The sequence below is a fragment of the Oryzias melastigma genome, linkage group LG1 (assembly GCF_002922805.2).
Source record: "Oryzias melastigma strain HK-1 linkage group LG1, ASM292280v2, whole genome shotgun sequence".
In the NCBI taxonomy this organism is placed as follows: Eukaryota; Metazoa; Chordata; class Actinopteri; order Beloniformes; family Adrianichthyidae; genus Oryzias; species Oryzias melastigma.
In genome coordinates, this window is record NC_050512.1 from 11633948 (window position 1) to 11654808 (window position 20861).

Genomic DNA, 20861 nt, shown 5'->3' on the forward strand with positions numbered 1-20861 from the left:
ACTTTCGTGCACATTATGAGGTTTAAACGCCTCTGAGATGAAGAGGGACAAACACCCTCCCTCCTCACAGGACCTGAAGTTGCTTCAGGAAAAAACAAAAAAAAAGCGCCTGGGCGAGTTTTTTTTTTTGTCTATAGCTGGCTGTAAGAAACAGGACGGGCGAGTCCGTGCCAAGGAGAAGGCGTAGACTTCCTCGTAACGTTTCCTCCGCCATCTCCGCTTTCAAGCTTTCAGGGAACCCTTCAGGTCGAGGAGGATTGAAGCTCCGTCTTTCTCCTCTCGGCGGTACAGCTCTACTCCAGCAGACATGGACTGGGGAACCGACCTTTGGGTAAGCTGACAGCTGACACTGCGAGTCTGAACGGGAGATTTTAGGAGCGTGAACAACAGGAAAGCGAGTGGACAGCCCGCAGCGGAGGAGTTTAAAGCTACTGCCGCAAACCCCAAGAACAACCAGGGAAGCTGTAAACAAGTTTGTCTGATCCAGAGGGTCTACACTCACTGCTGACTTCACTCTGTTAAAAAAAGAAAACGTTTGCTTTAAGTTTTCAACAATCAAGATAAAAACTTTCAAGAATACTTGTGAAAAATCTCTATATGATCCCTGCAGAACATCAGGGCGTCTGATCTAAGCTGGCTTCAGGTTCTGCTGGGAGGAAAGAAAGTTCTGAAAATGTTGTCATCACTTTGCTTGTTTTGCTTGACCTGTTGGTCCCGATGTCAAACTCAGTATGCCACACACAGAAAGTCAGGAAATCCTTCCTTTACAGAAGCTGCAGCCAGATAAATGCGCATGGCTTCTCCTCTTCCTGACTGACTCTGTCAGTCAACCCATCCAGAACTTATTTCGAGCAGAACTCACAGAACCCATGATCTATGTGGTTCTTTTATGGGGTCAAAGGTGCTTGTATTTCTTGCTGACGAAGTTCAAAGAGAATTTTTCCTCACCTTCTGCTTTGATGTTGGGCCTTTGATCTGTTCTGGTTGCCACTGTTGCCATATACGACACTTCACGATTGAGAAAAAAAATGTTTATTTACCCTTATTTAATAGTTTTTAGGGCTCATTGACTGTATAAGAGAACTGGACTGAGTGACCCCTCCTCTAGTGTTCCAAGAAACCAAAATAAACTTCTATTAAGAAATAAACAGCTATTACTCAGTCATTATTTTTGTCAGAATTCTTGATCTACACTTTTTAAATATATTGCTAATCCATTTTTTTTTTTTTTTGTAGTTCAAGTTATTCAAGTTATAAACTGGCCAATCAGATGCCTGAATAAAAGGATGTGCTTGCCCCTACATGAAATGTTCCAAACATTTGATTGACAGATTCTCTTAAAGTGGAAGGGGCGTGGACTCCCAACAAGCTCAGTCCTGATTGGTGACTCAGACTCAGAATTGTCTGGCTCCAACATCCTTATCACAGGAAAAGACATTTTGACTGAATTGACTTTTCGTTGCAGCTGGAATTAAGTCGCTTGGTCCGAATGTCTTACAGTCAATGGGTTGAACGTTCCAAACAATTGATTGACAGATTCTGTGTGGCTCGTTTTCAAGTGGTTGGGGATTTTTACCCCTGATTGGGAAGTCTGGTTGCCATAGACATGATGATCCAATCACTGCTTAATTTCTGGTTCCAACATGGTGACATTCGTATTGAAAAAAAAAAATGGCGACTGAACTGACATTATTTCATTAGAGTCGGAAATGGATGACATCACTGTCCCTCGGTCCAGTTTTTATCTACAGTCAATAGTAAGACTTTGATCATGTTTCCCCAAATCAACATACTGTAAACAGTAACATATTTGACATGGAGATATTTTAATTGCAGCTTAAATTATTTCAGCTGTCAGTTTATAAACTGAAGTTAGCAAAGCATCTATCAGTTTTTTAAAATTGAATTAAAACAAAAGCTTTGATGAAGAGATGATAGTAAAAGTGGTAGTTTTAAGGAAACTGTAGCACATTTTATTTGACTGTTGTCTAAAAGAATGCGTCTGCTTTGAACAGCAAACTTTCCCCTGAATTCTGGGTGAAATGCCAGTCTCAGATTCAGTTCCAGCTAACTAATCCCTCAGATTTAACAACCAGCTTTTGTTTTATGTGTAATCCGTCTCCGTTTAGGAAACCTCTCGTTAGACGTGTGTGGCTCAGATCTGTCCGATCGATCAGAATCCTGATAAAAATCCTGAGCATGACGGAAGCAGTGTAAAACCTGCGTCAAAAGGTGCACATTTTTGTTCTCCTGAGGTCAGGTTTGTGTCACAGCTTGTTACACGAAAGCCGCAGAAGGGTCATGCAGACATGAAAGCAGCCTGTTCACTAGCCGACAGATGACTAAAAAGCAGCGCATGTCTCAACGGTTTCTGACCAATCCATGACACACGTTTTTATTGGACCCGCAACAGTCAGAGGTTATAAAAGTAGCAATGAAAATGAAACCTCATCCTCTTCAAACCCAATGACTGAACATCAAGATTGACATTTTATCAGGTGCTTCCTCTTTCTCGTAGCTATCCGGCTGCATTCCTTCTCCATGGGGGGGTGGTGGTTTTGGTTGAAGTGGCTGTGGAGGTGGGGACCTCTCATAAAGCTGACATACTTACAAGCACAAGTTTAGCCTCACAACCGGCAACCGAGCCAAAGTCTGCTTCGGAGGCCGCGCTGCGTTTTATGGAAACTGGAAACTTTTGACACACTTCCTCAGAGAATGGTATTTACAAGGATGTGGGGTCTTATATGTGACTCATTGTTTTGTTTTCAATATACCTGTAGTTCCTCATTTAATTAGACTTAAGATTTTCAGTTTTTCTTTCTTCAGGAAGGACCAGATGCCAAGTGTCAACCAAAATCATTTATATTTTTTTTTATTTTGATTGGTTTCACTTACTTTAGTAAAAAGCAATGCAAGCTGATTGTGATGTAAACATGACTAGCAACAATCAGCGTTTTTGCTTGGCAGCTTTACATTATGATGGAGATAAGTTAAAATTTTACCTGAGGTCATCTTGGATCAGAAAACACCTAAGTGTCTGCCAGTTTTTTTTCCTTTATAATAGAGCGTGTAGAGACTTGCTCAGCTGGTTTTGGGCCCCTGGGAGTTAGCCACAGGGCGGAGGTACACAGCTAAGAATGATAATCTCATTCCACAACTCTTTCTGTCTCACTGTCTGTATTTCCTGCTGTCAGACAAACACGCAGATGGAATTCACTAAAGTAATTGGGCGTAGCAGCAAAAGTGAGCCGCTCAAGAATGTGTCTGAAAACATGTTTTACTGAATCTCTTTATCGACACCGCCCGTCACAACTTCCAAACACCTCCCTGCAGCGCTCCTTCCCAGCACGATCCTTGTCGCCCCATTGTCCCCCTCCACTGCCTCCTCCCAGCCCCAGACATCAGGGACTGTTCTGAAGCCTTAAGTATGTGTTTCTTGTGCCACAACAGCTTTAAACCCCAACACACATCAAATGTGCGCTCTTTATTAGAGTTGCGCAAAAAGACTCAACAAGAACACCCCGAGGCAGAGTGTGTCCAGATGCAGACACTCCATGCGTGCAGAATGTTTAGATTCATTGTCCTGGGAGACTCCTTCACCGTGCGTCATGTTTTGTAGACAAAAGTGTGAGACGAAGCACAACTGTTACCTGTTCGACAGGCTTCTGCGTGTGTGTGTGTGCGGGTGTGTGTTTCAAAAACTTGGACATGTGTACAGAAACATAGGATCTCTGGAGGAATACTATTGAAATTGTTTGTTCCCTACTCCTAATACACTTTTATAGGAGGGTGTGTCTTTGTGCACTGGAGCATGGAAGCTTTCCATCCCTCCATTTATCCTTTAAAACTAAAGTTGCATCTTGTTTCCTTGGGAACCTGTGTGTCTAAATAGGCCTGAGATCTTCTGAAGGGTTGTAGTACAGTTTAGTAAATGTTCTTGACTACCATCCAAAGGGCAACACTTGCACTTCCGTTTTGAGGAAAAGTGAAAGCACGAGTTAGTCAGGTTGACGTGGCCACTACAACAAAGCTGCAAAACCAGCTTCAAATGGGCAAATACAATCCAATGGGTGAGGCTTATTCTTATCAGGTATTAAATGAAGCAGTAGGTTAAAAAATATTATCTGTTATAAATTGAATACAAGTTTGTATTGTTTGGTTAACAATTAGTTTTAGTTTCACTTAGTAACACAGACATGTCATTTCAAGATACCCTAAAGTCATTCAGAGTAAAATATGTCTGTAAATAATCATTTATTACCTTTGGAACACAAACAACCCAAATTATTTATAAAATATGAGTTATTTTTGTGAACTCTTTTCATACTCTGAAGTAAAACGACTTGATCTATGAGGCACTGCCTTTCGCTCCTTGAGGGTGCCACCCATTTCATGACATCATCATAGAGCCGGCCTCGTCAGCGTGTCACCCACAAAAAAAACATTAATTTTTTTTTTAAATGTTGATGTACATACTGTGTAGCCCGGGCGATCATTCCCAAAATTCTCCCTATGGTTCTCAAAGCAGGCTGACCACTGCTAGCTTTGCAGATAAAGTGTTTTGTGTTAGCCTGAGAGTGGAACAGACTCTTCCTGGATGGGGGGGGGGGGTCCTCAACTTGTGATGTAAGCTTGTGAGGACCCCTTGTTTTTGTGGGTATGGGAGGGGCTGCTGTTGAGAGAGCAGGTTTTTAGAGGATTACACCGAAATGCATGACCGGCTCAAAATAACGCTTTGGGGTTGTTTATAAGAGAGGAATGAACAACATGATACACTTAAAAACTCAAAAAGTTATTTTTGATGGTGTGGCCCCTTTAATAATTTCCAATAAATAATTTGTTTAAAATCTTTTAGATGAGACAAACAGCAACATGTGAAATTTGAGTTTACAAAGCTTATTTTGATTTTGCTGTAGAGTCAAAGGTAATTTTTGTTTTGTCTCTTCTTTGACTTCAAGTACCATCCTGATCATCTTTTAATCTATTGTTTTAAAAGTGTTCCAGTGGTCATTAAATTATGATTAAATTGTTTTTACCCAAAATAAAAAAATATATATATATATTGTTTTTCTAGGACATAGTTTTTTCAAAGTTGCAGTAGTTAATTAGAATTTCACCTCTCAGTTGTTGGTGGAACTGTTGGCGTGAAGTAAGCCCACCCCCATATCCCATCATCCATCTGTTCACACTCTCTCCAGCTAGCTTACAGCCCCTTACAAACTTAGCTTAACGTTAGCGGTGCCATAAAAATGGCGAGCGATATCAGGGCTAGAGTCAGATGCCAGCTCAGGCTAGGAAAACAAAGATGTACATAGATGTAATTGTCTACAAGCGATCTATCAGAATGGAGTGGAGCAGGGAGGTTGTGGCCTGGCAATTTTAGCTTCACCTACAAGCTTTTTCCAACAGGATTTCTTGTCTGTTCCTGATTCACCTTGATTTGAATAAAGAAACTTTCCGAAACACAGTTTTAAGATTAATTTACTTTATATATTTACTCCCTCATAATAAAAATGCCACAAAACATGTTAAAAACATTGGCTGTCACCTCCAAAAACCAAATTCTGGGACAGCCACATGTCAGTTTGTCCACAAACATAGAGGGTGAGAGGATTTGTTCTTATAAGATACAAATGTAACACTAATGCCTTCATTTAAACCAAGTGGAGAATTTATGTGCATTCCTCTTTTATTTGATGTTCCACATATGAACTGGTGCATGATAACAAAGTCCGCATAAAGCCATGTTTGTTTTGCAGCAATATGTCTTACAAACCCGATAGCTCATGTTAGCAGAACAAATGCAGACTGGTTGTATAAGTCAGGGCTGAGGATGTAAGCAGGTGTTTCCTTTGTTGATCGACTATACCTTTGGACTTGGGTGTGTAACTGTGTACATAAGCAGGTACGATATTCACAGGTCCCAGCTCATTGGAGGCTTTCAGCAGCCAATGGCTGTCTGGTTTGACAATTGGCTGAGGGAATACACCTTTATGTAATATGTATGCATTTATTTTTATAAACTCTTGTAACAAGTGTAAATTTTGCCTTGTGCTTGAGACAAAAATGCAAATGTATTTTTTGGAATTTTGATTGGGTTTAAAGACACACTATGATGTAAATGGTGTTTTTAATATGTTTTTGTGGCATTTTTCTGATAATGGAAGACACGTATGATGAAAATTAAGCTCAAAATTGAATTTCGGAGTATTTCTTTATTCAATTTGTGATGATTCAGGAGCAGAAGAAAAAATACAATTGGAAAAAGCTTGAAGTTGTGATGTAGAAGTTACAGCAGCAGGCCACAAACTCCCTGCTCTGCTCCATTCTGATGCATCCACTTGTAGACAAATAGATCCACGTACGTCTTTGCTTTCCTCATCTGAGCTGGAATCTGGCTCAAAATTCTACAACTGGATAGGTCTGATATTGGTCACCATTTTTATTGCACTTGTTAGGTTGCGGTTGAGAGGAGTTGTAAGCTAACAGTACTGAGGCTATGTCCGAATATCCCCCCTACTCACTATATAGTGCACTATATATGTACCTCATTTCTAGAGCTGTCCAAATCTGCTAATTCCAAAATTGTGTGCACTAAAAATTTCCCAGAAGTCTTTGCAAAAAACTAGCATGCATCGATTCTCACTGCATCAGTGAGTACAGACTGCATTGCATTGCAATTTTTTGCAAAAAAAAACATGTTGACATGTATATTTTGAATAAACCATCCATATATTCGTCATCAAAACACAATGGAGTCACAAATAGACGCCATGAAATATTCATATTGATTCGATTTTCACTTTTTCAAATCTTATCTGGTGTCCAGAATACCAAAAGAAAAACATTGAGCATCGTGTCCGAATTGTTTTTAAATTCCAGGGCACCATATAGTCCTGCACTATATAGTTTTTTAGTAGTTAGGGAATAGGGTGGGAATATAGTGTAAACAGAAAGCTCCCAGTAAAAGAGAGGGGAAGGTTTTTTGTTTTTTTTTTGGCTCAGGACTCTTTTTGCTCTGCTAACCTTTCAGAAATGTTCATTTTCTGCAAAGCCAAGTAAAATTTAGTCCAAAGTCTGACAAGTGTCCCCTGATGGACCTTTGGGAGTTAAAATAGATAAATAAATAACAGCAGAGAGGTCTTGTTATTCGTTAAGGTGTTAGTGATCCCACAAGTAGAAAAATGTCAATTTCCACATGCACTGGATCCATATAGACTTAACAAATAAGTGGGTCCGACAGTAAAAACATAATCACATCCTGGACTGTGTCACAGTGGGGCCTGAACAGATTAAAATCCCAATATGACCACAATCCAATGTTTTTTCTGGAAGGACAGTTGGTGCCAAAGTCCTTTTGGCCCTTCAAGAAAAGCAGAAACAACTCAGACTGATTAACATGATGGAGTTTGTTACAGTCTACAACACATTGATTGATCTGCAGAAACAAAATATTCTAATATAAATGGACATTTCATGCATAAAAAGAAAGAAAGCAGAGTAGGAGTATGAAGTCTTCTGCTGTTATCAGTTTGCAGACTCTCTTATCAGTGCACACACGGCCTTAGTCAGAGATTGTCAGAAACTTTAGGGAGCTGGCAGGACGAAGTATTTCAAGTGTCTGGCCAGTTGTAGAATCTCTTGGTGTTTTCTCATGTGCTTTTTTTGATAACACAACACTTAACATAAACATGAAAATAAAAAATCCTGTGAACACATCAAGGATAATGAGCTTAAATGGACCACAATGAAGTTCAACTGAAAGATTTTGACAAAAATGGAAAAACAAAATTCTTGGACGTCTGTTTTGCATGGAAATCCTTCACCTTGTTTCACATCAGTCAGAGTCAGCTGTTACTCACCATATCTGTGCAAACATGTGTCTCCGTGCTGCTGCTCTCACAGGACCAGTATGATGTCATCGACAAGCACACTCAGTCCGGCCTGGACCTGATGGAGCGCTACATCAAGTTTGTGAAGGAGCGGACGGACATTGAGCAAAACTACGCCAAGCAGCTCAGGTGAACGTGAACATTTATAGAAATCTGCACCTTAATTGTGCCGCTTCTTTATGTCAACACTAATTTACCTATTATTGTTTTTTTACTGTGTAACAGGAATCTGACAAAGAAGTACAACAAAAGAGGAAATAAAGATGACCAGGACTGCAAGTAAGAAGCAGGTTATGGGTCTTTAAGAAGGCGGAAATGCACCATGAAAGTCCATATCATTTTGCTTTTAAATCCCCTAATAAAGGGGCATAATAGCTTATTTATTTTTTAAGTTTCAGTGTTTTTTTTTTTGTTTTGTTTTGTTTTTTTGAAATTGATCATCTTTCTTTGAATAGAACCCCCATATGATTCCAAAAAATGTTAGGCTAAGGTCACAAATACAACTGCCACTGCGCAATGCGGAAACTCGGGAGAATATTAAAGATTTTATGCCACCAACCAATTCATTTTTTGTAATCACGAATGTAGACAGGAGCCATCAGGCATCAACATTGTTTGGCTTTTTATATACCCCCAGGCTACCTTGTGGCTGGTGGCACTTGATATGGACAGCCGTCGTCCAAAGACATTTATACATCGATCAGTCCAGTCAGAGCTGCTGCCGGTTGACGATCCATCCTATGACTGCGTAGATGTCGCCTGATTTCATAATGAAGTTGTCACAAACGGGCAGACGTCTGGTTCTACGTTTAGCAGGTTTTTTATCACAGACAGGATGGCAGGAGTCAAGCACAGCTAAAAGTTGATAAAGCTAAAGCAGGGTCAGGCAGGTAGAGATCAGACTCTGGCATAATATTATCAGAGAGCAGGCTGGAGTGGTCATAGTCCAGGCGTGGGTCAAGAGCAGGAGGGAGACAGAGACAGAGTCGGGCAAGAATCAGGATCAGGAACACAAGAAGACAGATCAGGATATATCGCTCAGTATGAAGGCAGAGTGGCACAAACAATACTTCGCACTGAGCGTGGCTGTGTGCGCTGCTTAAGACTCGGGTTGAGGATCGCAGGTGAGAGTCAGGTGAGCGGCACCCATTGGTGACCAGAGTGGGAGACAGAGCTCTGACTCCTGACAGGAGTCATCCCCGCCTGTCCCTTGACTGCCACCGCACGACCTCAAAATTGATCAGTGTCAACTTTTAGAGAAAAAAACATTCGGTTGGTATGAAATTTTGACTTTTTCTAAAAACATCTGTGGCCACCGTGCAGGGACATTTTATCACCTTTCGTAAGGTACCAAAAATGCATTTTATTTACCAAATCTGGTGGCATATATCTATTTTTTAAGCGCATAAACAGCTGTATCTGGTAAAGATCCTGCAGGAACAACAAACTGCTTCAGGAAAAGCTGGTGAAACTATAGTGAAAGAGCATCTATAAACTTCTCAGTAACTTTGAAGCTTTCTGTTTTCTTTCTTTTGTTTCATTTTTTGCTCTTTTTGCCTCACTAAACCTACTAAAATATATTTTTATGACAGAAAGCAGCTCAGTGGGTTCATGACCAGGAGTAGAACGTCAAGAGCCTGATCTACAGAGTTTGTGGGTGTAAATCGTTTGCTCATATCTTGCACTCTTTACAAGAGGTCAGAGTAAATCAGGCCTCTAGTCTACCTAGTGGTTAAACTAGTTAGACAAGGTGCTTAGCTTAATGCTACTGTATGACTTTCCAAACTTTAAAGGTTGTTGTATGTCAACCCCTGCAGGCTTTTCTGTTCTTTCTTTCATATTAAATGGGACAAATCTGCCATGAATTTCCAAATTTTTTAGCTAGCTTGTGTGAGAACTTTGTTTGGGACTGTACCCACATCATAAAAGCCTCAGCCGCCAGTTTATCATAAGTCATTTTATTTAAAAGCGCCATTCAAGGAACTCAAGGACACTTTACTGTACTAAAGAAAGGTCAGTAAGTTCACAAAAATATTCAATAAAAACACAATAAATAGTAGTTGATAGAAAATCAAAAGTGAATCAGAGTGAAAAAGGAGGTTTAAACAGGTGAGTTTGATACAGAGATCAGAAGGAAGGGAATTCTAGAGCAGGTGAAGGCTTGGCTCCTCACGGTGACGAGTTGGGGCGGGGAAACAGAAAGCTGGACAGAAGAGAGTGAGAGGGAGTGTCGGTAGGAGGTCGGAAAGATAAGGAGGAGCCAGGTTATGGAGGGCCTTAAAGGTAAACAGCAGGAGTTTGGATCTGTTGTGGGAAGCCAGGGCAGCTGGTGGAGAATGGAGGTGATATGACCAAAGGAAAGGGTTCTGGAGATGAGTCCTGGACGAGTTGGAGCTTATTGAGTGTTTTTTGAGTAAGACCAAAGAGTGAAGAGTTACAATAATCTAAACAGGAAGTAAGACATACAGTTGTCGGAGAAGAGGTCAATATAACTAGCATTTAAATCTCCATATTTGCTGGGGAAAAAAAAACTCCTGGTCCTCTCTATTGCAGATACAGCAACCATGCAGCGTTCCAGGAGATCCTGAATGAGCTGAATGACTACGCGGGGCAGCGAGAGGTCATTGCCGAAAGCATGAGCACCACCATTTATGTCGACCTCACTAAGCAGTTACAGGACCTCAAAGCGGAGCGCAAAAATGTAAGGAAAGAAGGGGTGTAAGAAACATCACCGGATTGCTTTACCGCATTAAGTCACCACTTTAACCTGCCATGCATTTATAGTCACCTCTTCTCTTTTCAGCACCTGTTGGATGTTAAAAAGGCCCAGCAGAACTTAGAGAGCTCTTTTAAACACCTAGAAAGTGTGAGTCACTCGTTTTGTGTTTTTGTCCAGATGAAATTCACATCATCTAATTGTTGCACGTAAGATATCTTGTGATAGAAATATTTGTCAAAGCATTCCCATCATGTCTGAATAGATTTTTTTAGAAAACACAAGGTACTTTTTTATAAATGATTGATTATGAGTTATTATTATGTAGTTTTTCAAAGTTCTGAACAGTTATTAATATTTATAAGGGAGGGTACATCTGTTGTGACATAAACTCTAAGAACCTTTGTGTACCTTAGTTCTTGCAATGATTTAGAACTACACAATCTCCTCCTCATTGCTTTGTCGCATTGCTTAAGTTGTGCTAAATTTTTCTGTTTGTTTATTTCTACAGATAAAAAAGCGTTCTGCCAAGGAGTGGGCAGAAGCTGAGAAAGCAACACAACAAGCAGAAAAAATCGATAATGATCCCAACGCTACCAAGCCGGATGTGGACAAAGTACGCAGAAACCAAAGCTGACTTGATATTACATTGTTTTCCTTTGTTTGGATTTTTTTTACTTCAATGAATTCTTTGATTATGGTTTAACACAATTGACTGACTCTGTTCCTTCTTTTCTCTTCCACCTTTTCCTGGTTTTTCTTTGCTGCTTTTTTCTTCACCTCATTGCATGAATTTATCTTTTTCTCTATAGGCCAAACAGCATGCAAATACACGGACGCACATAGCAGACGAGTGCAGGACGGACTATGCTGCAGAGCTCCAGAAATACAACAAGGAACAGAAGTCCCACTATTACTCTGACGTACCACAGATCTTCAATGTGAGATTAGACTCCTCTAACTCATACATGAATCGACCACATAAGAATCCCAACAACAATGTATCCTAAACAAATATGCTGAATATCTCCTGAACAGAAACTGCAGGACATGGATGAACGGAGGATCAGGATGCTGGCGGAGAAATATTGTCGCTTTTCAGAAATTGAGAAGAGCGTTCTGCCCATAATCACGAAGTGTCTGGATGGAATTATTGCAGCGGGGCAAAGAATCGATGAGAAGAAGGTACGTTTGCATTGACGTTTTTCACACTGTGATGGCATTTCTTCTATGAAACAGTCTATCAATCTCTCACTTAAATGTTTAGTAAATTTGAAGCTATAAGACAAACAAAAAAAGGCAAGAGCTGACATGAATGGTGTCATATTGTGTAGATGTAAAGTTAATTCTCTTCTTTTGGGAAATGTATTTGATTTTTGTCATTTTTCTTCAAAAAACACTTACAAATTCCAATTTTTTACAATTTTTTAATCCAACACATTCTCATTCCCAAATTGTAAGGACCCTCCGTGCCAAAAATGAATGTTTCGGGGGTTTTTACTGGCTGTTCCAATTAATTCAGAGGTCCAGTTGTTTTGTCGGACGTGGTACTGGACGCTGACCGAACCTCTACCGATACTCTGACCTGGTATCCTACCCTAAACCTAGCCTGGTCCGTCCAGCGTCCAAAATTGGTACCTGTACTGATCTGCGCTCTGTACCGGGTTAGGGTTAGAGTTAGTGCGGTCCAGGTCCCAGTACCGGAGGTTGGGGAGCCTTGACAGCCAGCATGTAAAAAAACAACGAGTTGGGACACTCAAAATGTCAATTTTTGGGTCCTTAACCAATGTGTCAATGTGTGACTACTTGGGAATGAGAATGTGTTGTTTAATCATATTGATGGCTGTAAAAACTCACTCATCATCATAAAGACTATTACTTTCAGGCTTTTGCGTTGGCTTTTGTTCAACAACATTCCTGAAAGGGTGCAGATTCCAGTTTGACGTGGCTTCAATGGATTTGAGCTCCAGTTCCTGCAAAAGCTGCTTACAACCCTCCTGAGTGTTTATTGCTTTTGCAAAGTGCATGCGTGCACTTTACTTTCTAGGTTGAGTAAACTTAGTCCAATGATGTAAATAAGCTTCTGAGCACAGTTAGACCTTGTGCAAGGCCCTGATTCACCTAAACGTGAAAAGGAATCCTTGTGTTGAAGTTTTATGGATTATCAAATCAAAATGTATTTGTTGAGCGCTTTTCTTCTTACAGTGTCTCAAGGTACTTCACAAACACATTTTCCATTTTAAAAAAACCACAAGCAAGACAAAAAAGAAACATTATGACAAACACACTACGTCCTCCCAACCCAATATAAAGATATTTTTTATCGGGTTTTGATACGGTTTTTCAGTTCAAAGAAGAAAGAGAAAAATCCTAAATGTTTTCTAATTTATGTATAATTTCATTATCTAGTATGAAAAGTTATATTCTTGTTTTATTATTTTTTTCCTGAGTTCTTCTGTTCAGTGACTAAAACCACAGACAAAGCTAAAAACAGAATATTGGGGTATTTTAAGTATTATTTTATTACCTGCCAGACTTTTATTAAATCAGTTTTAAAATCAGTTTAAAGCAGAAATATAACTGATTTTAAGCCTTATTTATGACACTCATGTTTTTTGCTCCTAATAAAATGCATACCGTTTGTCAGAAAAAAAATAGCCCAGATAAAGTTTAGCTTGAGCTAGTTTCATTTGGTTAATCTACAAAATTTTATTTTTTTATCTTTAAAACTTGCAGAAAATCTGTTTAAGAAAATGTGTCAATACATTTGATAAACCTAGTTTGTATATTAATCAATTCCCCTTTAATTGAATATTTTTCCATTTTTGGCATAAATGTGAATGATCACGAATGGATAATTTCTGTATTTTTGTGTATTCTTTGTGTGTCTAAGTCTATTTGTCTTTTCTCTCCGCAGGACTCCAAACTTTTAATAGAACATCATAAATCTGGGTTTGAACGACCCGGGGATGTGGAGTTTGAAGACTACAACCAGGGAGTGAAAAAAGCCATTTCTGAATCCAACCTCAACCCTCCAAAAGTGCGCGGCAAGCTTCGGCTTTTTGGAAAGAAACACAAGGTGAACTTGCACCATGTGGACAATCATTTTCTGTTCTTATGCTTTTGCCTTAAAAGTCTGTCAAACATTTTTTGTAGCCTCATCCACCACTGCTTCCACCTCTTTCATTGTAAAAAACTCACAAAAAATAAAGGAAAAAATAAAAATAATAAAGTCACTAAATGGGATTAAGTGAATAACTTATAAAAAGCTAAAATGGCCACATAAATGAGGTAGAACTAATGAGCATGATCAGCTGCTGCATAGACAGACCCGCATTGCTCAACCTTAACCCTAAACCACTTCGTTTCCATGGATTTGAATATTAAAATGACCTTAAATTGGATTTAAGCCAGTATGTGCTACAGCTCCCACAGTGGTGTCACACTTCCCTGCATGCACTGACTAATATAGATCACTAATATAAACTTCCCAGCATGCACTGACTAATATAGATCATTAATATAAACTTCCCTGCATGCACTGACTAATATAGATCCCTATATAGACTTCCCTGCATGCACCATGGTTAGTATTTTCATACTGTTTTTAAACCTTCTGGGAAGCAGTGCAATGTTTTAATCACATGTAGCATCATGTTAATAGAAAGTAAATTAGACCTTTGAGCAGTTAAACAGATAATTTGAGAGTTCATGGTAACAGTAATAACTGTGCTGATCTGCATTCAGAGTGGGATTGCATGACAGCTGATGGAACTAAACTGACTGAACTAAGGTTTCTGTAAACGTAGGAAATGTTGGAATTAAAAAATTCCCACCCCAATCCCTACTTACTAAAAAAAAAAACATATAGTGCAGGACTATCTTGTGCCCTGGATTTTAAACGCAATTCAGACACCATGCTCACTACTTTTATTTTTTTAAACAGCAAGAATGACGTCACCAATTTCATGAATTGAAAAAAACTAATCAATACGAGCATTTTACCGCATCTACTTAGGACTCCACTGTGTTCTGATGATGAAAATGTTGATGGTTTATCAAAAAAAATCTTGTTTTTTTTGCAAAAATTTTTCAAGCGCAATGCATTGTGGTCTATATTCACTAATGTAGTGAGATTTCTGGGAAATTCTAGGGCACTCGATTTTGGAATTGTAGATTTTTATAGGTCTAAAAATGGCGAATGCAAGATATAGTGCATTATATAGCGAGTAGTAAGGGAGTTTAAACATAGCCATGGTCTTATAGACTAGAACTGGACAAAACACCAAGACAGTAAAGAGTCAACTTAATAATAAAGAAAGATATTGCCTACAAATGATGATTGTCCAAAAAGCAGTCAAAATGTATGATTTAGAGTAAAAAAAAAAAAAAAAAGAAGAAGTAAAAGCTAAAATATTTTATTAAGTATTTTAGATAAATATTTTAGAATATGATTCCTAGAAATAAAAAAAAACTGGATAATTTAAGGCAAAAAAAAATACATTAGAACAAAGAACAGCCAAAACCAGATCATTATCGGGATACAAAAAAACTTCTAACAATGACTCTCAATAAAAACTTTTCATCTACTGTAAAGCATTCTCACTGGTTTTAATTATGCGATTTGTAGCCGAAACTTCAAAAAACATATAGTTTTCTACGACTTAGTTCATGCAGAAAGGCAGTAGTTTATTAGAAAGTCACCTCTCACCTTTGGCAAGGAGCAACTCCGCCCCCCTTCCCCTCCTCATTGCGGAGTGAAGTTTGTGGCCCACCCACCATCATTTCTTCATTTGTTCCTATTCACAACAACTTGTTTAAAGAAATACTCAGAAATACAAGTTTAAGCTTCTTTTTTTTTTTAACACATGTCCTCCATTATGTTAAAAACACAATTTTCATTGAAGTGAAGGAGTCCAATGCTTATGTTTCAATAAAGTTATCTAAATGTTTATATTTCCCAAAGACACATTTTTACTCATATAATACACATTAATAGTTTTAAGAGACAAATAATGATCAGGAAAATGTTTCATGTTAACTGCTCCCACACGTGTTTCTGGTTGGAGACAGAATTAAGGAAACGTAAAGTTCAAATAAAGCTTAAAGGCTTTTTTTTTTTTTTTTTTTTTTTGCTGAACAATTCCGTTAAATGCATAATCAAGACCCCCTCCCCTCTGGCTTTTTGAAATTGCAAAATTATCATCTCTCGCACTCACATGCACACACGTATAACTCTAAACTGACATTCCTTTCATATCTCATCCAGTGACCTGTATCCCTCTGGGCTGATTCTAATTCCAGGCAGCTGCACAGACATGCTCCAAAACAACTCCGACTCTGTAACTCTGTATCCACATTATTGCAAAACCTCTCCTGCTCTTTGACTCACTCTTCTTTTTTTTCTCACATCAACGCTGCGTCTCGGCCTACCTTCCTCTGCCCTGCTTCCTTTGCTTCACTCCTTTCTTTTCACATCTTTTGTTCTTGATTCATAAAATACTTCATTGTGATCCACGCAGGTAATCTGTAGCATCTGCTGAAGTGTGTTTTGCCCCTTTGTCTCACTCAATGTTATTTTTTATTATTTTTTGTCTAGACATCTCATGCAGACAAGCACACGGTAAAACTTTATTGCTACACACAGGATCAACAGGAGGGGTGCTGGGATAACGGGATGTGGTGTCGGACTCCCTTTGCTGTGAAACACTGTTAAAAGAGTAACTCCATATTAGATGTTCTGCAAGGACCTCTGGGTAAAAAGCAGTTTCAATAGAGCTACAGATTGCAAACACTTTTAATGTGAAGTTCTCAAAGCTGCAGTTCCTGAATTAAACACTAGAGGCAGGTTTCAGTTCCTCTGCAGACATTTTGCAGATTCTACAAAACCAAAAAAAAAATAAAAATAAATAAAAGTTTCTTTAAATATATGCTATCTTGATCGTTAGGCACGATTGTTTTTCCTTCAGAATTTTTAGAGCCACATACTTAAAATTACATTTTTTGTCCTTAACATTGTTTCTTGTTTACATTTAAATATAAGAAGAGGTGTTTTTTTTAGTGTCACTTTTGCACGAAAATGTCTGGATGGTGATAGAAAAATGTTATACTTTATAAAAAATCAAATCAGTGATGTCACCATGTTTATCTCTATAGTAACAGAAAGTTATTGTTTTTTCTGTTGAGTAAAAACATCCAAGTGGAGTTACTCTTTAATAAATTTACTGTATATTTTTGGTACAAGAGGTTGTTTTTTTTTTTTCATTTCAGGAATTGTTGCATTAATGTGAAATGTGACTTTAATGGGAAATAAACCAAAGCTTTCCTCTGTGATGTCATAACAAAATGACTTATTTAATGTAGATAACCAAACCATACACACATGTAAGGTTCTGTACAGGGTTCCAGAAAGATCTATTGATTTGTGAAAGGAAAATATGACGGTTACATTTTCAAAAGTAGATTACTTTAGGCACAAATGATTAATATTATTATATAATATATTATAAATACTAAAATTATTTGTGTTACATCAACTAAGAGACATTGAAGAGATCATTTTTAATTTTTTTGAATAAAACTTTATTGATTTAACAAAGGGGGAAATTACCTCCAAATTACCTTTTAAGCTACAAAACTAACTTGAGAAAAAAACCTAAAATCTCCTAGTTTTAGTAGTTCTCATTGAAATATGTCCCTCTAAAGTAGTAGTTTATTTTTAGAATTTAAAGTCTTTTTTCTTTAGGTTTTTCATAAGAATCAAACACAGTCGTGCACCGATCCTCAGTGTTACTGTGATCACCCATGGATTGAGCAATTCTTATAACAGATTCTTTCTTATGTCAACAAAAACATTCAAATCTTAGTGAAAAAAAATATATATACATGTAGTTTTTATGCATGAGATTAGAAACTCAAGTGTTTTCTAGAAGTGACTAAACGGGTTGTGTTTTTGCAAACCCATTTTAGTGGAATATTATAACTCAAAAATGTAATAAAACAAAAAATGTTTTTACTGATGTTTTTACATATTTAGAAACTATGGAATTTTTTTCAGTCATAATTCAAAGTAATATGCAATTCTCAGCTGACATTTCAATTTACAATTTGATGTATTTGATGAAATCCACATCCAAAGCCTTTTTTTTTAACATAATTGGACATTAAAATTGAATAATGACAGGACTTCTATTTCTGAAATTTTGAATTATTTCCTCTAAAATAAATGGACAGTTTTTTTAGCCTTGGAAAAAAAAACCTTTAGGGATTTAATAAATTAACACTTTTTGGATTTTCCAGTAAAAACAAAAAGTTCAGATAAATCAGTTGTTCAGATCTCAAATTCCTAAGTGCACCATGATTCTTAGATCTTCTGGAACCTTTTTTTTTTATTTTAATTTGTATGGCGTCACAGATGAAAGTTCTCTCTGTTGTTTCTGTCTTAGTGATTTTATTAACCAAAATAGACTAATCAGACATGCTAATCAGTGGTCCTCTATTTGGGTGTAAAAAGGTATGAAGCATTCTGGGATGTTTTTTTTAAGCTGATCCCCCTGTTCATCATATGGATTTATGCACCAAATGAGTTATATAAAAAAATAGTTCAACCTTTGTGTGCTCCTATATTCTATAAGTGACAGAAGACAAAGCTCACACCTCAGCTCTGAGAGTTCAGATTGTGTCTAACCCGTCTGTTTTTGTCCATAACTCATCAATAGAGAGAAGAGGAGCAGGCTGTCAAGTGTCTACTCCTGTATGATGATCAAGCTGCTAACTGTGTTGTGTGTGTTACTGCTTTGTGTGTCTGTGTTCATGTAGGCGCAGTCAGAGGATTTCTCTCACCTTCCTCCGGAGCAGAGGAAGAAGAAGCTGCAGGCAAAGATCGAGGAAATCAGCAAAGATCTGCAGAAGACTCAGGACCAAAGGTGAAGAGGTCAACTTGTTTGTACATAGAAATGTGCAGCTTCCAGACATGCTCAGAGGGCAGATCCAAAACATTTCTTTTCATATTTTGAATATTAACCAAAACTGATTTCTGAAGTTTTGAACTTTACACTGTTTTAAATCAAACTAGGTATAAATATAAGAAATATAGAAAATATAAGGTGGGTTTCTTTAAAAGAAAACAAATGTTGCTGCACTCTTTCAGTTGGAATTACTGATGCTGATGCAGAACTCACGTTTTCTAAGCAACTGGATTTTGTCTGACCTCAGTGAAGCACTGGATAAGATGAAGGGCGTGTACGAGCAGAATCCACAGATGGGAGACCCTGCCAGTCTGGAACCACAGATCTCAGAAACGTCCCAGAAAATGAGCCGCTTGAAGGGGGAGTTGAATAAATACGAGGTACTGCACATGCTCGAATACATACAAATCACTGGTAATCGTTTTTGACCCTATAAAAAAATCTTTTTCATGTCAGACGTGGCTGTCGGAAGCAGTGGGAGGAGAGGAATCGCCCAGTAACAACAACTTTCAACACGGGTAAGGCCTGCATGGATAGATAAAACTTTCATCTTTTTTCAGAAAATTCATCTCCTTATGTAAGCTGGAACGGTGGAAGCAGCATGTGGCTGACCAACACATGTGGCTGAGCCAGGGAGGTTATTTGTTAGGATTCCAACTGGACCACTTTATGTGAGAAGAACCTTTCAGTTTTCACCCGGGAGGTTTCCTCAGTACTGATAGCAGTGACTGCTGGCTGACACCAGCAGATCACTGGGTGGGAAACATCACACTGCAAAAACTCTATCTAATAAAAGTAAAAAGAGCCTTGTTTCAAGAAAAAAAAATATCACATTTTCTGCCGTGTTAGACAAATAAAGGCAAAATAATCTAAAAAAAACATTTCTTAAAGACTATCATTTTTTTCTCAAAGTAAGAATTCTTGGTAAGACCATTTTTCTTACTCCATTGGCAGATTTTTTTGTTTATTTAAAAAAAATCTAAAATCTTAAGACTTTTAGACTAATCTCTGCAGCCCATGTGTATGCAGTGCAACCTGTTTCATGATTTTCTATCGACCTGAAACTGTTCAACTATATCAAGTATATAAACTATTAAAAATCATCTAGTTTTTGTTCACAACTACAGTGTTTTACCTCTACAGTATTGAAACTGGGTTGCAGCCAATTTGTGTTTAAACACTGCAAAAAAAGGGCTCCATAGAAATACAGTATTTCCCCCCGTATCCGTCGGGGTGAGGGACCACAGAGATCCGCGAATACCCCAAATCCGTAAATTTAATTGACCCCGCCCCCATTCCTATCTCACCCCTGCAGCTAAAGAATGTCTGTTACCAAACCATACTCATCAAAAACACTTTTGACCATGTTTTGTAAAACATTTTTAAAAGAACATTGGAGTATTGCTCAACACAAAGAGCTTTTTTTTTTTAATTTAGTACAAAATACTGCACTGCAACATATTTTATAACGCACATGAGGAGTGTCATTCTGTCTCTGTGTGCCTTAAAACCAGGAGCACATGCTTCCAGAATTTGCCGTATTCGTCCATTATAAACACCTGCTCCAGATGATAACTGTCCTCCATGATTATCTTCTTCAGCATATCAGGATTTTTTACGGCTGCTTTCAAGTCAGCTGATGCCATTTCTCCATGCAGGGGCATAGAGAGAGGAAGGGGGTAGCTGACAGTCGGGGTGCTCTTCATCTCCGCTCTCAGCACTTCCTTCAGACACAAACATTTCCGACAGGCGTCTTGAGTTGTCTGAGTTTTTGTGACAAACTGGAAGAGTCATGAGACTCAAAAAAATCTGCAAATACATGAAACCTTAAATAAAGAAATTCAAATACGCAGGGGAACACTGTGAATCAATGTTTTTTTTCCCCATTGGAAGATTTTTTTTTTTTTTAAATAATCAACCCTATCTGCCAATGGAGTAAGAAAAAAGCTCTTTCTAATATTCTTATTTTGAGAAAAAAAATTCTAGTCATTAAGACTTGTTTTCTAAATTTATTCGTATTTTGCTATTGACAAATTTTCTTTTTAAGATTCTTTGTCTTGCAAGACAGGAAATAAGACATTTTTTCTTTGAAACAAGGCTTTTTTAAATTTATTGAGATGTAGTTTTTGCAGAGTACAGGTACAATTCAAAAGGTAACGTTTAATAGGTAAAGTTAATCATTAATTTAAAATGTGATAACATTTGTATTAAAACACCAAGGTATAAAAGAACATTTTTAAGTGTTGTTCCCTGGGATGGCTAAGTTTTCAGTTTTGTTTAGACATA

General features: G+C 37.9%; 1 protein-coding gene across 2 annotated transcripts in view; it reads left to right on the forward strand.

Moving 5' to 3' along the window:
• The window catches only part of trip10b (thyroid hormone receptor interactor 10b), a 23749-nt gene continuing 2888 nt past the window's right edge, over positions 1 to 20861 (forward strand). The window contains exons 1-13 of one of the 2 annotated variants that reach the window (XM_024259608.2): positions 1 to 331; positions 7906 to 8021; positions 8118 to 8171; positions 10446 to 10593; positions 10696 to 10758; positions 11120 to 11224; positions 11421 to 11549; positions 11647 to 11793; positions 13526 to 13687; positions 16208 to 16231; positions 18427 to 18533; positions 18823 to 18955; positions 19032 to 19093. In XM_024259608.2, the coding sequence (XP_024115376.1) occupies positions 308 to 331; positions 7906 to 8021; positions 8118 to 8171; positions 10446 to 10593; positions 10696 to 10758; positions 11120 to 11224; positions 11421 to 11549; positions 11647 to 11793; positions 13526 to 13687; positions 16208 to 16231; positions 18427 to 18533; positions 18823 to 18955; positions 19032 to 19093 (1274 nt within the window). In that variant the 5' untranslated portion in view covers positions 1 to 307. The remainder of the gene's footprint in view (positions 332 to 7905; positions 8022 to 8117; positions 8172 to 10445; positions 10594 to 10695; positions 10759 to 11119; positions 11225 to 11420; positions 11550 to 11646; positions 11794 to 13525; positions 13688 to 16207; positions 16232 to 18426; positions 18534 to 18822; positions 18956 to 19031; positions 19094 to 20861) is intronic. The other variant, XM_024259609.2, reaches the window with a different exon arrangement.